This window comes from Portunus trituberculatus, chromosome 2 (genome assembly GCF_017591435.1).
Source record: "Portunus trituberculatus isolate SZX2019 chromosome 2, ASM1759143v1, whole genome shotgun sequence".
Taxonomy (NCBI): domain Eukaryota; kingdom Metazoa; phylum Arthropoda; class Malacostraca; order Decapoda; family Portunidae; genus Portunus; species Portunus trituberculatus.
Genome location: NC_059256.1, coordinates 2081029 through 2096316, shown reverse-complemented (window position 1 = coordinate 2096316; position 15288 = coordinate 2081029). Strand labels below are relative to the sequence as shown.

At 42.8% G+C, this 15288-nt stretch overlaps 2 protein-coding genes across 2 annotated transcripts in view; both read left to right on the top strand.

The window, feature by feature from the left end:
• The first annotated feature begins 702 nt into the window (after positions 1-702).
• Positions 703-4878, top strand: LOC123501349. Its single transcript, XM_045250140.1, has 2 exons — positions 703-742; positions 2026-4878. Exons 1-2 carry the CDS (start codon positions 703-705, stop codon positions 3810-3812), a joined length of 1827 nt encoding a protein of 608 aa, XP_045106075.1. The 3' UTR covers positions 3813-4878.
• A 1394-nt stretch (positions 4879-6272) lies between these two features.
• LOC123501341 (C-myc promoter-binding protein-like) overlaps positions 6273-15288 on the top strand; it is a 48506-nt gene continuing 39490 nt past the window's right edge. The window contains 6 exon segments of the mRNA XM_045250129.1: positions 6273-6943; positions 7606-7758; positions 12089-12266; positions 13644-13770; positions 14414-14530; positions 15035-15164. Coding sequence (XP_045106064.1) covers positions 12095-12266; positions 13644-13770; positions 14414-14530; positions 15035-15164 — 546 coding nt within the window. The 5' untranslated portion in view covers positions 6273-6943; positions 7606-7758; positions 12089-12094.

The following is a 15288-nucleotide window of genomic DNA, read 5'->3' as shown; positions in this document are numbered from 1 at the left end:
TTGCTGTACACGCTCTCTCTCTCTCTCTCTCTCTCTCTCTCTCTCTCTCTCTCTCTCTCTCTAACAAAGTAACGTTAATAAGAAGTAGAAAAATCAAGAAATCAACAAATAGAGAGAGAGAGAGAGAGAGGAAGAAGGGAAGAAGAAGAAGGAAGATGAGAAGGAAGGAAGGAAAGAAACAATAAGACGAAAGGAAGAAGAAGAGGAGGAAGAAGGAAGACAAAGAAGACGAAGAAGAAAATAAAGAAGGAAGGAAGGAAAGAAAAGGACAGGAAAGAAGAAGACGAAGAAGAAGAAGAAGAAGAAGAAGAAAAGAAAGAAGGAAGGAAGGATGGAAAGGAAGAAGAAGAAGAAGAAGAAGAAGGACGGAAGGAAGGAAGAAAAGAAAGGACGGGAAAAAAAAGAAGAAGAGGAAGAGGAAGAAGGAAGAAGGAAGGAAAACAACAGAATGAATGGAGAAACTTTAGATAAACGGTCATTATCTGAGAGAGAGAGAGAGAGAGAGAGAGAGAGAGAGAGAGATTACAGCTTCACATCCGCTACAGAGAGAGAGAGAAGGAAGGAGGAGGCAGAGAAATAAGGGCGTGGACATAGGAAGACGGGGCGGGGACAAGGAGGACGGGGCTGGACTGGGGTGGGGCTGGGCGGGTTGGAGCCTATATATATAAGTATTGCGCCACTATTAACACCTAACACTTTCAAATGACGCCTCAAGGATATTCACCTCTGCTCTCTTCTCCAGGTAAGTTATGAACGTTGCAGACAAGTTATGAACGTGGGATTGTGAGGAATAGTTGTAAAATTTATGTTAGTAAGTTTTTTTCAATTCTTTCAGTACTGGGACGCATTTTTACCTTGAGTTTTGTGCACCATTAGACCATTTTATTGACATTAGCAAGGGTGTATGGAGGGCAGAAGATTAATGGCCACAGTCTTCACTATTTTAACCCCTTTAGTACTGGGACGCATTTTTACCTTGAGTTTTGTGCACCATTAGACCATTTTATTGACATTAGCAAGGGTGTATGGAGGGCAGAAGATTAATGGCCACAGTCTTCACTATTTTAACCCCTTCAGTACTGGGACGCATTTTTACCTTGAGTTTTGTGTACCATTAGACCATTTTATTGACATTAGCAAGGGTGTATGGAGGGCAGAAGATTAATGGCCACAGTCTTCACTATTTTAATTGAGTTTTGTGTACCATTAGACCATTTTATTGACATTAGCAAGGGTGTATGGAGGGCAGAAGATTAATGGCCAGTCTTCACTATTTTAATTGAGTTTTGTGCACCATTAGACCATTTTATTGACATTAGCAAGGGTGTATGGAGGGCAGAAGATTAATGGCCACAGTCTTCACTATTTTAATTGAGTTTTGTGCACCATTAGACCATTTTATTGACATTAGCAAGGGTGTATGGAGGGCAGAAGATTAATGGCCACAGTCTTCACCATTTTAATCCCCCACATGAGTTTGTGAAGCTGTAGAAAGTCACCAAATAGTCACCACAAGGAATAGGGAAACACGTCACGCTGCTGAAGGGGTTAAAGGACTATGGAAGCGTTAATTTGGTGAAAAACTAATAATAATAATAATAATGAAAAAATACAGCTATGGCGATTGTCCAATGTCCAGCTCAGTCATATGGCAATTGGCAACACTGCATTAAGATGACGTTGTTTCCCTCGTCTTTATCTTCACATTTATCTTCATGTGATGTTGACTCTAATCTGCTTCTTTCATTATGTATCTATGTATTTATGCTTCCAGTTATATGCATCACTATTATTATTATTATTATTATTATTATTATTACGTTATTTATTCTTTATTTTAGCCGATCAAAACAGTGAACCTTCTAACTTATTTTTCTGTATTTCGATATTTTAAATTGCAACTGGTACTGTCCCGCCCATTATTTTGTACTTCCTCTATTCTCAACTGTTCCACCGTTATTCAGTACTTCCTCCTTCTTTTCTCAATAAACTAATGAACTTATTAACTCTGCTTTGTGGTTCCAGGACTGGCTGTGGTCTTGGCTGGTTTGATGGAGCTCAGCCTACTACCACTGCTGCATGCCTCGTCTCACTCGTCTCTCTCTGACACTGCCCTCCATTTTGACGCCCTTGGCATTCCCGGGAGAGGCGTAGGTGGGCGAGACTACCCCTTGTTGGCCACCGTGCCGGAAACTGGGTTCTCCTGTGCGGCGCGGCGTTCCCCAGGGTACTATGCGGACACTAGCACCGCGGCATCTTGTCAAGTGTTCCACGTGTGCCAGGCTGATGGACGCCACCACGCCTTCCTCTGTCCCAACGGCACTATATTCAGCCAGCGCGCCCTTGTGTGTGACTGGTGGTTTAATGTACAGTGTTTTGAGTCACTGTCACACCAAGACGCCATCACGCCACTGAAGTCACAGCGCGCGCCTTTCAAATCACAACGCTTGCCTCAAACACCAGCACGCGTTACCCGCCACCCCAATGTCTTCCCAGCTACACCCACGCCCTCTCACCACCAGTCATCTCACCCATCATCGCCCACGCCCTCTCACAGCCACAGCTACCGCGCACCACAGCAGTCACACAGCCATGGTTCAAGTCAATCGAACTCTAGTGGCCACTCACAGCTCAATCACAGTCTCCCACAGCATACAGTTACTTCAGGCAGTCATAACGCTTCACAGTTCACAGTCAGTCAGTCAGTCAATAGCCTCCCACAGTTTACAGTTAGTTTACCCAGTCATAGCCTACCACATTTCACGTCCAGTCAGGCAGGCAGTCATCCACACTCACTTAATCAATTATCCAGTCACAGTCAGTCACAGTCACCAATCAGTCAGTCAACCAGTCACACTCTCCCACAGCTGAAAGTCACCAGTAGTCATTCATCTAGCCACAGTCAGTCACAGTCACCAGTCAGTCAGTCAACCAGTCACACCCTGCCACAGTTAAAAATCACCAGTCAGCCACAGTCACCAGTCACACAGCACTTAGACATACCACCTTTATTCCGAGAGGACGTTTCTTCCCTCGCTGGCAAAACACGCCTTCAGGAACCCCACGCAAAAATGAGAAGAGGACCCTTACCCTTCAGAACACCAGGGATTAATCAACACATAGATCAACCAATATTGGATCCAGTGAGTCTCGGTTCTAATTCCCAAGAGTCTAACTTCATATCAGGTCTTCCTCCACTTCGAGAAGGCGAAAGAGTGGAATATGATCAAATCTATTCCGCTACGATTTTCCCGCCAAATATTCCACCGCTTGGGGATGTGTACGAGGCTGCCAAGGGGAGGGTTGTGGTGAGAGTGGTGAAGGAGAGTGGTGAGAATGCCTTATCTGGTGTATTGCAAAGTGTAGGCTCTAGCAGGTCTCTCCCACTAGCTTCATTTCACAAACAGGGTATCTCTAAAAAGCCTCACGCTTCGCAGATTGTCACAGTATCAAACGGCGCCATTAAAGGGAGTTCACAGGGAGATACTCTTACTTCACACGTCATTGAGAAGCCCATAATGCCCTGTCCCTCCCACAATCCTCAGTTCAAGATAGTTTTCGTCAACACAGTACTCACGGCTCACACATTCCGTCAATCCCACAATCCTCAGTCCACGAAACTCCTCATGCGCCACATATACCACAAACCATCCCACCAACCCCATTTCAAAACACTCTCGCCCCAAAACAAGACAATTTTAAGGCCTCCTCTCTCTCCAGTAAGCCAAATAGACCCCACACTTCACCTCGGAGCCCAAATGAAAACCCACAAAGCATCTTATCACGTGGAAAAGCATCAAAAACCACCATAGCCCCAAGCCCAAAGGATCTGAACCCACATCTCATTGCCAAGCCACAGAACCCATCACAAGAACACAAGGAGGCTGTTTTGCATCAAATTCACGTATGGAGACCAAGTAAGGAGCCTTTTGGAACTCAGGAAGCTTCAAATAACAACTTCCCGGTTCCTAATGACTCGCTAAACCTCATCAAACCAAACACACAGGGTCGAAATGCATCCCCAGTGAGTCCTCAGCCATTTCAAGCAGACAGTAGCCAACACAAGCCCCAGGAGTCGTTCAAGGTGATACACGAGACAGTTATCCCTTCAGGGCGTGCTTATGCCTCCCCGTCAGATCAAAATAACTCCCTTAATTCACATATTCTACATTCTGGTGTACGCGGGTCACTTGATTCAGAAAAGTTTCGAAATCCGAGTGAATCTTTTCGAGTGGTTCTGAAACGGTGATGCTGGTGATGTTAATTGCCCAGTCCAACTCGTGTCCTAGTGCATATTGGTGAGTCCCCCGCCTTTTGCAATGTGTTTTTCAGTACCTAGTGTTTATGTGAAGGCTAAGAACAGTCTCGTGAAGTCACCACTCGTGTCTTGGTGCGTATTGGTAACTCCCCGCCTTTCACAATGTTTTTCAGTACCTATGGCTTATCTGAAGAGCAACAACAGTCTCATGAAGTCCCCACTCGTGTCTTGGTGCATACTGGTGACTTCCCCGCCTTTCACAATGTATTTTTCAGTACCTATGGCTTATTTGAAGGAAAAGAATCAACAATTTCGTGAACCGTTTGTAGTTGGCTAAGCTTTACTGCCACATCAACGCTTCTTCACCTTAAGGATCGAAGACTAAGGTAAAGTGCTTTTGTATGTGGAAAAATGGCGAAAAATGGCTAAGGGTGACAAGAAAAGTTGTGATTAACCCCTTCAGTACTGAGACGCATTTGTAACTTGAGATTTGTGTGTGATATTTGAAGTAGTGGAGGTGACGCACAGAAGTTTGAGAAATATGAGCTCTGTTTAACGCCACACACACAGCATTCATCTCTCTCTCTCTCTCTCTCTCTCTCTCTCTCTCTCTCTCTCTCTCTCTCTCTCTCGACGCCATGAGGATTGTAGTGTTAATAAATGTTAAGAAAAAAGAGTTTACAAAGATTATTTTTGTTATTCCTATGATCTAATGACATTGTGATTACTGATTTACCCCTTCAGTACTGGGACACATTTTTACCTTGAGTTTTGTGCACCATTAGACCATTTTATTGACATTAGCAAGGGTGTATGGAGGGCAGAAGATTAATGGCCACAGTCTTCAGTACTGGGACACATTTTTACCTTGAGTTTAGTGCACCATTAGACCATTTTATTGACATTAGCAAGGATGTATGGAGGGCAGAAGATTAATGGCCACAGTCTTCACTATTTTAACCCCTTCAGTACTGGGACACATTTTTACCTTGAGTTTTGTGTACCATTAGACCATTTTATTGACATTAGCAAGGGTGTATGGAGGGCAGAAGATTAATGGCCACAGTCTTCACTATTTTAATCCCTCACATGAGTTTGTGAAGCTGTAGAAAGTCACCAAATAGTCACCACAAGGAATAGGGCCGTGTCATACTGGAGGGGGTAAATGAATAGGCTACGATGTGAAGTATTGAGGGGGAGATGTGGAGATTGACAAGGGTGAAGGTGGTGGAGAGAGAGAGAGAGAGAGAGAGAGAGAGAGAGAGAGAGAGAGAGAGATGGCGGAGGAGCAAGTGAGGAAGCGAAACTAGTGAAGAAGAAGAAGAAGCAGAAGAAAAAAGCAGAAAAGAAGAAGAAGAAGAAGAAGAAGGATTACTAAGTTTTTCAAGAGTATATTTCATTCCTACAACTCAACAAGCTACAGTGAAAGTAATGACAGTTAACAAGGGCGTCTTTCACGATTCCAGTTTCAGTTACTAGCTTGACGAGGGGTTAGACAAAGTTAATTGGGGTTTTCATTGGTGTTTTCAATCATCTCTATAAAAACGCAGCTATAAATAACATATTCATTCTGGTGACTATTTGGTGATTTTCTACAGCTTCGCAAACTCATGTGGGGAATTAGAATAGTGAAGATTGTGGCCATTAATCATCTGTCCTCCATACACCCTTGTTAATGTCAATAAAAATGGTCTAATGGTGCACAAAATAGTGAAGATTGTGGTCATTAATCTTCTGACCTCCATAGACCCTTGCTAATGTCAATAAAACCGTCTAATCACAGCCAAAACTCACGATAAAAATACGTCCCAGTACTGAAGAGGTTAATATAACAGAAATAAGGAAAGAAACAATGCAGTGATTTTGAGTATTGGTGGTTTAATCTTGATGTGTATTAATTCGCGTCCTGTGAAAACCGCGCCTATTCTGGCCACACTGTCCACCGCCCACCACACTGACACCGTTTAGTTTGTTGAGAGCCGTGGTGTTGTGCGGGTGTGAGGGTATGTGGCGAGAGTGGTGTGTTGTGGCAGTGTTTCCTTGGTATTGCGGTGGTAATGCTTTGACAGTGTGCAGTGTTTGATGACAGTGTGTGTGTTGTGTGGCAAAGACAAGCCATGTTGGAGAAGAGCAGAACACGCTGCCGAGATGAAACACAGTGAGTGAAGGAAGGAAGTGACTGAAGGAGGACACAGTGCACCAGTGTGTGGCTCGGCAGTGACGCCACCTTCACTTCACAGACGTGGGTGAAGCGGCAAGGCACAAGGCAGCAGCGGCGGGCCGGCGGGCCGGGGCAGGGCGGCAGCCTTCACCACTACGTACATGCGTGTCACTCAACATTTGACGGTGAAGAGTCGTGATGGTGAGGTGTTACAGGTGTAGCCAGCCGTCCCTAACCTGCAGGACAAGTAGCAGTGACCTGACCCCACCACAACATGAAATACCCGGATGTCAACAAAGGGTCACCTGAGGCCGCTCCTCTTTATCGGCCATTATTTGCTTGTCTGTCATTTATTACGAGCCAAACCTGTGGCAAGATGGAGCTGCCAGCCTGGGCTTCCACACCAGCCCGTCAAACAGATCCGCCATCGCCTGGTGTCCGTGTGGCGAAGGTTTGAGTGAGCAAGGTGGCGTCTGGCCGCCGCTGGTGCCGCCGCCATCTTGGACTGGGTCCGCCTGGGGCAGGTTGGTGACACTGTTTCGCCAATATTTCTCTCACCATTTATTTGTGGGTTGAGGTGGGTTTTGTTGTTTCTAAATGACAGTTGGCAACATTTGAAGTGATTTCAATCCATGTGTTGGTGCAACATGTGTGTTTTGTGGGTGTGTTCACGCTGAGAAGAGTCGGGTTTCCCGTGTCATTTTTCGGCCCGCGATTAGGAATTTTTAATTAAAGCTTCTAGTCAAGATATTACTGCTTCAAAAAATGGTTTCTGACATGAAAACAGTTTAATTTGGTGTTTGAGTTGAACACACACACTCTAAATGGATCTGTGGTGCCGTTCAAAGTATAAATGTTTACGTGTTCGGCCCGTGTTGTTTTTATTGTTTGTGGTCAAACCTCTACTCAAAGTGTTTGTGGAAGTAGTGGATGTCCTTATAAGTGTTTGAATTCCTACAAACTCAAACTTTGTGGACTCTTCAACTGTATTGAATGATGGCGCTGTTGTAAAAGTTATTGAATTAACTTTTATTTTTCCTTTAATTACTGGTCAGGCTGGAAGTGTTTTGTTTGTGCTGGTAATAATTAAAAGATACGAGGAATCGAAATATGTAAAGGAATCCAGTCTACGTGCACTATTTAAAAACACGATTTTCAAAATGAATTACGTTATCGTATTTTACAGGTCCCGTGACGTCACGAGTCCCCTCGGCCAGGGAGCCCTGCCCGTGACGTCATCAGTCCCGCCGCTTCCCGACCAGCCGGCCGGGCTCTGCGGCGCCATATTTAGCCTAATATACAAGGTTTTCAAGGTGTCTGGGAGTGTTTCTAGACGCAGGTATGTACGTGTAGTGCTTGTAGGAGTGTGCGGAGGAGGAAGGAAGGAGAAATAGAGGAAGAGGAGGAGAAGAGAGGGGTGAAATGAAGGAGGAAAGCTGTTGCCTGGCTCTCTTCGTCATGTTTAGCGTAATATACAAGGTTTTCAAGGTGTCTGGCAGTGTTTCTAGACGCAGGTGTGTACTAGTAGTGGTGGCAGGGCTGTGAGGAGGAGGAAGGAAGGATAAATAGAGGAAAAAGAGGAGGAGGAAGGGAAAAAATGAAGGAAGAGGAGGAGGAAAGCTGGTGCCTGGCTCTCCTCGTCCTATTTATCGTAATATACAAGGTTTTCAAGGTGTCTGGCAGTGTTTCTAGACGCAGATGTGTACTAGCAGTGGTGGCAGGGGGTGAGGAGGATGAAGGAAGGAGAAACAGAGGAAGAGAAGGAGGAGGAAGGGAGTAATGGAGGCTGGAAAAACAAGAAATGCTCAAAACGCAATGATCACCTTAAATTTCCAGTGTTTGGGTATTTTGAGGTGTAGATGGTGTAGAAGAAGGAGGAGGAGGACGAAGGAAAAGGGTGTGAAGGAGACGAGAATTAATAGTAACGAAAGGATGGCGAAGGAGGAAAGAGGAGGAGGAGGATGTGGAAATGAGTAAAAGGATGAGAAAAGAGGAGGAAGAGGAAGTAAGGAGAGATGAAGAAAGAGTAGTAGTAGTAATGGAAGGATGGTGAAGGAGGAAAGAGGAATAGGAGGAGGAAGAGGAAGAAAGGAGACGAGTATTAGTAGTAAGAGAAGGAGGAGGAGGAAGAAAGAAGACTTGAAGGCAACGGAGGAGGAAGAAGAAGAGGAAGAAAGGAGACATGAAGGAAACGGAGGAGGAGGAAGAAAGGAGACATGAAGGAAACGGAGGAGGAGGAAGAAAGAAGACATGAAGGAAGCAGAGGAGGAGGAATATAAAAATGAAGTCATCCCCGTGTGTTGTTACCGCAGTTGTGACATTAGAGTATTGCAGTGTTGCGGCACCATCCACACCTCACCACTCATACTTGCTCACTTGGTAATGAGGCAAAACTCTGCGCTAATGCATTGTGGGACTGCAGGGTTGCCTACACCACTAAATAACAGAGAAATACATGAAAACAGGACACAATTTAAGCTTTACACGTCAAAACATCAACATATTTTTCATTTTATTTCAGTTTTACAGCCTTCAACTATGCATAAAAGGACACACACCATTAATTCACCTTTTATCTTCATTTCTGCTCAGTGTGACAGTTTGTACACCACTAAATAACAGAGAATACATGAAAATAGGACACAATTTAAGCTTTACACGTCAAAACATCCACATATTTTTCATTTTATTTCAGTTTTACAGCCTTCAACTATACATAAAAGGACACACACCATTAATTCACCCTTTTTTCTTCATTTCTGCTTCTTTTGACAGTTTTACACCACTAAATAACACAAAAAACCATGAAAAATATAGAAAAATACCAGTTTGCCTCAGTCTGCCCTTCCATTTTCCTTGCAGCGAGTGTTATGTTGATGGAAGCGAGTTTATGTGTGTGTATGTGTGTATGTGTGTGTATCCAGGCCCTACCTGCAGAAATGTCGTGAATTTAGGCCTACACAGGTACGTGGAAGACCTAGACACACCTGGACACACCTGCCACCCGCCCACCGGCCACGCATTTACCAAGTTACAATTTATGAGACTTCCAAAACACAATTAATATTTCGATCAATTTTCCGCCCATTTTCTGACCTTTTCGTGGGTGAGCAGGTGTGGGCAGGTGTGTGGGTCAGGTGTGGGCGTGGAGGTCATGTCAGGTCACTGGAGAAGGTCAATGGTTTAAGTTAATGGGCCAAATCATCTGTTCTTGGCAAGTTGGTGTGTGTGCGTGTGTGTGTACGTGTGTTTGGGTCTATTTCCGTCACTTTTGGGGCTAGAATCTCACATTAGGGTGAATTTAGGATCTTTTAGGGGGTCTAGGGTGGTCTGTGTGTGATTGGGGGTAGTTTGGGGTGTTTTAGGGGTTATTCAGGGCTGGATGGTATTTTTGGGTCTTTTAGGGGCTGTCGTGGTCTGTGTGTGTGTTTGGGGGTAGTTTGCAGTGTTTTGGGGTCTAGAAGGTCAATTTAAGGGTTATTTTAGGGTCTTGGGGCTAGAGTGGTCTATGTGTGTGTTTAGGGGCTAGTTGGAGGTGTTTTGGGGTCTAGAAGATCATTTTAAGGGATGTTTAGGGCTGGGATGGTATTTAAGGACCTTTTGGGGCTAGCTTGGTCTATATATGTGTTTGAGGGCTAGTTGGAAGTGATTTTGGGTCTAGAAGGTGTTAGGTTAGGTTAAGTTAGGTTAGCTGAGGTTAGGTTAGGTTAGGTTAGGGCTGCTGGTTGAATATTTTAGTGCGTTTTTGTTCCATGCTAAGCGAAGTTTCACTGGAGTTAAGTTACTGTGTGTGTACTTAGAAATGGCTCGTAAAGTTGGCTCTTAAAAATGTGTCCTGGATTTTAGACACTAGCTTATTGAGAACGTCACTCATTTGATGTCAATAATCCTCATTTTCTGATTCGCAAATATTACTACGACAGCTCATGGTTTGCAGTGTGTCCTGGATCATAGACACACTAGTTGATTGAGAAAGTCGCTGATTTGATGGGAATTATACGCGTTTTCTGATCAACACACTGATTACAAGGACAGCTCTCGGTTTTGTAGTGTCTCCTGGATTTTTAGACACTGACATATTGAGAAAGTTGCTGATTTGATGTGAATAATCCTCATTTTCTAATCAACGCTCTTACAAGGACAGCTCTCAGTTTATTGGTAATGTCTCTGATTTGATGTGAATATTGCTTGTTTTCTGATCAACACACATAAGAGGACAGCGCACAGTTTGCAGTGTCTCCTGGATTTACACACACTAGCTAATGTCACTGATTTGAGGTAAATAATCCTTGTTTTCTGATTGACGCAAATATTACAAGGACAGCTCTCGGTTTGCAGTGTGTCCAGGATTTCAGACATTAAGCTTATTGGTAACGTCACTCATTTGATGTGAAAAATCCCCGTTTTCTGATCGACACACTTATTACTACGACAGCTCTTGGTTTGCCTCAAGATCCGACAACCACGCATTCCCAGGGGCCACTTTAGAGTCGACACACTAAATAACTTCAATAATGGTGGCAGCGAGGTGTGTTAATTTCCAAAGGTACACAAGTTTCACATTTAGATCAATAAAACATAAAAAAAAAAGTGTAATGATACTGTTTGCTGGGACACTATTCAGACACAGACCCAGCCACATTAGAGTACCCACACCACAGCCTAACCTAACGTCAACACTAACCTAACAACACAATCATCGCAAACACCACCGTAACACCACATTTGGCCTAACCTAACCACACTACAGCCTAACCTAACAACACAATCATCGCAAACACCACCGTAACACCACATTTAGCTTAACCTAACCACACTACAGCAAACACCACCATAACACCACATTTAGCCTAACCTAACCTAACCTAACCACACTACAGCCTAACCTAACACAATTGTCGAAACACCACCGCAACACCACATTTGGCCTCATCTAACCTCACCTCACCTAACTGGACACAATCTAAGACCCATGAGACAGTTTAGGGTCGGCATTGTAGTGAGTGAAGAGTATGGCAGGCTGGCGGGGATTCACAGATCTTGCCATGCTTGAATGCTCCCTATTTTTTTTTTTTTCTCGTATTTTGATCATTCTAATTTTTTTTAACATTTTAAGGATATTTTAGGACATTTTAAGGATATTTTTGAACATCTTGATGATATTTTAAGACATTTTAAGGATATTTTAGGACATTTTAAGGATATTTTCAAACATCTTAATGATATTTTAAGACATTTTAAGGATATTTTAAGACATTTTAAGGATATTTTAGAACATTTTGATGATATTTTAAGACATTTTAAGGATATTTTAGAACATTTTAAGGATATTTTTGGACATTTTAAGGATATTTTAGGACATTTTAAGGATATTTTGAACATTTTGATGATATTTTAAGACATTTTAAGGATATTTTAGAACATGTTAATGATATTTTAGGACATTTTAAGGATATTTTGAACATTTTGATGATATTTTAAGACAATTTAAGGATATTTTAGGACATTTTAAGAATATTTTAGGACATTTTAAGGATATTTTCGAACATCTTAATAATATTTCAGGACATTTTAAGGATATTTTAAGACATTTTAAGGATATTTTAAGACATTTTAACCACTTTAAGGACACACCACACACACTAACCCTCCCCCCTCTCCCCCCCCAGAGCAAGATGGAGGAGCGCCGTGTGGTAGAATACTTTGTGGTGGCTGGGCTACCACAAAACCCCAAACCACTCGCGGATTTCTCCTGCGATGGGGCGACTCTGAAGGCCACCCATAACCAGCCTCCCGTCACCGACCTGGCTGTCATTAACCGCTCGCTGGGGGAGGTAGTGCCTGATGGTGAGTGGTGGTGGTGGTGGTGGTGTGGTGTTGTGGTGTTGATTGTGGTGGTGGTGTTGATATTTGCATTTTTTTTTTTTTTTTTTTTTCTAGCCTAATGTAACCTAATGGTGCTTGATTGTGGTGGTGTTGTGGTGTTGATTGTGGTGTTGTGGTGTTGATTGTGGTGTTGATGTTTAGTTTATTTATTTATTTTTTTTTCTAGCTTGTCTAATGTAATGTAATGGTGCTTGATTGTGGTGTTGTGATGGTGTTGTGGTGTTGATTGTGGTGTTGATGTTTAGTTTATTTATTTTTTATTTTTTCTTGCTTGTCTAATGTAATGTAATGGTGCTTGATTGTGGTGTTGTTGTGGTGTTGTGGTGTTGATTGTGGTGTTGTGGTGTTGATTGTGGTGTTGGTGTTGATATTTGTGTTGTTTGTTTATTTTTTCTTTCTAGCCTAATGTAATCTAATGGTGCTTGATTGTGGTGGTGTTGTGGTGTTGGTGGTGTTGTGGTGTTGTAGTGGTGTTGTTGTGGTGGTGGTGTAGTGATGTATAATTTATCTATTTATTTATTTATTTGTTTGTTTTGTTATTATTTTCCACCGATATTGGTGTTACTGGTGTTGAGTGGTGGTGTTGTGGTGTTGTGGTGGTGTGGTGTGGTGTTGTTGGTGTTGACTATATTTCTTAACTTTTTTTCCCTTTCATGTTAACCTAACCTAACTCTGATTTTTTTGGTGGTGTTGTTGGTGTTGGTGTTGCTGGTGACTCAAAAAGCACATAGCAACCCCTTAGTGAGCTCTTAACAATTTCTCCTCCTCAAAACACCCCAAAACACCCCAAAACACCTCAAAACACATTCAAACATCCCAAAACACACTCAAAACACCCCAAAAGACATTCAAAACATCCTAAAACACTCAAAACACCCCTAAATACACTCTAAACACCCCAAAACTTATTCAAAACATCCCAAAACACCTTCAAAACACTCCATAACACACTCAAAACATCCCCAAAACACCCCAAAACACTCAAAACACATAAAACACCCCAAAACATCCCAAAACACATTCAAAATACCCCAAAACACACTCAAAACACCCCAAAACACTCAAAACATCCCAAAACACAATCTCAAAACATCTTCACAACACTCCAAAACACACTCAAAACACCCCAAAACACACTCAAAACATCTCAAAACACACTCAAAACACCCCAAAACACACCCAAAACACCCCAAAACACACTCAAAACAAATCAAAACACCTCAAAACACCCCAAAACACACTCAAAACACACCAAAACACCTTAAAACACCCCAAAATAACTCAAAAAGCACTTAGCATTCCCTTAGTGAGCTCTTAACAATTTCTCCTCCTCCCCAGGGTACACATGCATAGAGACAACACCTTCAGGTCTAGTGGCGAACATCAACCAAGGGGCTCTGAGGGCACCTGAGATGTTCCTATGCTTCAGAAGGGGTAGAGACAAACAGCCCCTGGTGGATATCGGGTGAGAGAGAGAGAGAGAGAGAGAGTTATTATTATTATTTTTATTATTAGAGAGAGAGAGTGTTATCATTATTATTATTATTATTATTATCATTATTAGAGAGAGAGAGAGAGAGAGAGAGAGTTATTATTATTTTTATTATTAGAGAGAGAGAGAGTGTTATCATTATTATTATTATTATTATTATCATTATTAGAGAGAGAGAGAGAGAGAGAGAGAGAGAGAGAGTTATTATTATTTTTATTATTAGAGAGAGAGAGAGTGTTATCATTATTATTATTATTATTATTATTATTATTATTAGAGAGAGAGAGAGAGAGAGAGCTAATGTGTTTGTGTGTGTTTACAAAATATTAATATGATAATAATTGTTTTTCCTCCTCCTCCTCCTCCTCCTCCTCCTCCTCCTCCTCCTCCTCCTCCTCCTCCTCCTCCTCCTCCTCCTCCTCCTCTCACAAACTTAATTCTTCTCTGTCTTTCCTTCTCATCCTTTTCATATCAACCTAACACATCCCTCCTCCTCCTCCTCCTCCTCCTCCTCCTCCTCCTCCTCCTCCTCCTCCTCCTCCTCCTCCTCCTCCTCCTCCTCCTCCTCCTCCTCCTCCTCCTCCTCCTCCTCCTCCTCCTCTTCCTCCTCCAACAGAGTGCTTTACGAGGGGAGGGAGAGAGTAATGCCAGATTCTCAAATAGTCGAGTTTACACATGGAGGAAGGAGTGCCAATATTAATTCCTCAGGGCAGACAACCTACATGACATACAGGTGAGAGAGAGAGAGAGAGAGAGAGAGAGAGAGAGAGAGAGAGAGAGAGAGAGAGAGAGAGAGAGAGAGAAAGAAGAAACACAATTTTAACCTAACCTAACCTAACACTCAAAACATCCAAAACACCTTTAAAACACACCAAAACACCCTAAACACCCTCAAAACACCCCAAAACACCCTCAAAATACCTCAAACAGACTCAAAACACCCAAAACACCCTCAAAACACTCAAAACACATCAAACAGACTCAAAACACCTCAAACACCCTCAAAAACACCAAAACACCTTAAAACACCCAAAACACCTCAAAACATCCAAAACACCCAAAACACTCTCAAAACACCCTCAAAACACCCTAAACACCTCAAAACACCCAAAACACTCAAAACACCCTCAAAACATCCTAAACACCTCAAAACACCCTCAAAACACCCTCAAAACACCTCAAACAGACTCAAAACACCCTTAACCTAACCTATCCTAATATAGTTATCCCCAAACAGGCGGGCCAGTGAGAACGCAGCCTGCAATGAGCTGGTAGTTTCCGACATCTGCATAATAATGACCAACAGAGGGGAACAGGCACCACATTCCTACTGCACCATTGACAGGAACTTAAATAAAGGCACTATGGTATGTATTGAGGGCTGTGGAGGGGCTGGGCTGAGGGACTGTGAGGGGCTGTGGAAGGTCTGATTAGGTTTTTTGAGTAGGTTTTAAGGGATATTTAAGGGTTATTGGGTGGTGAAGATGTGTG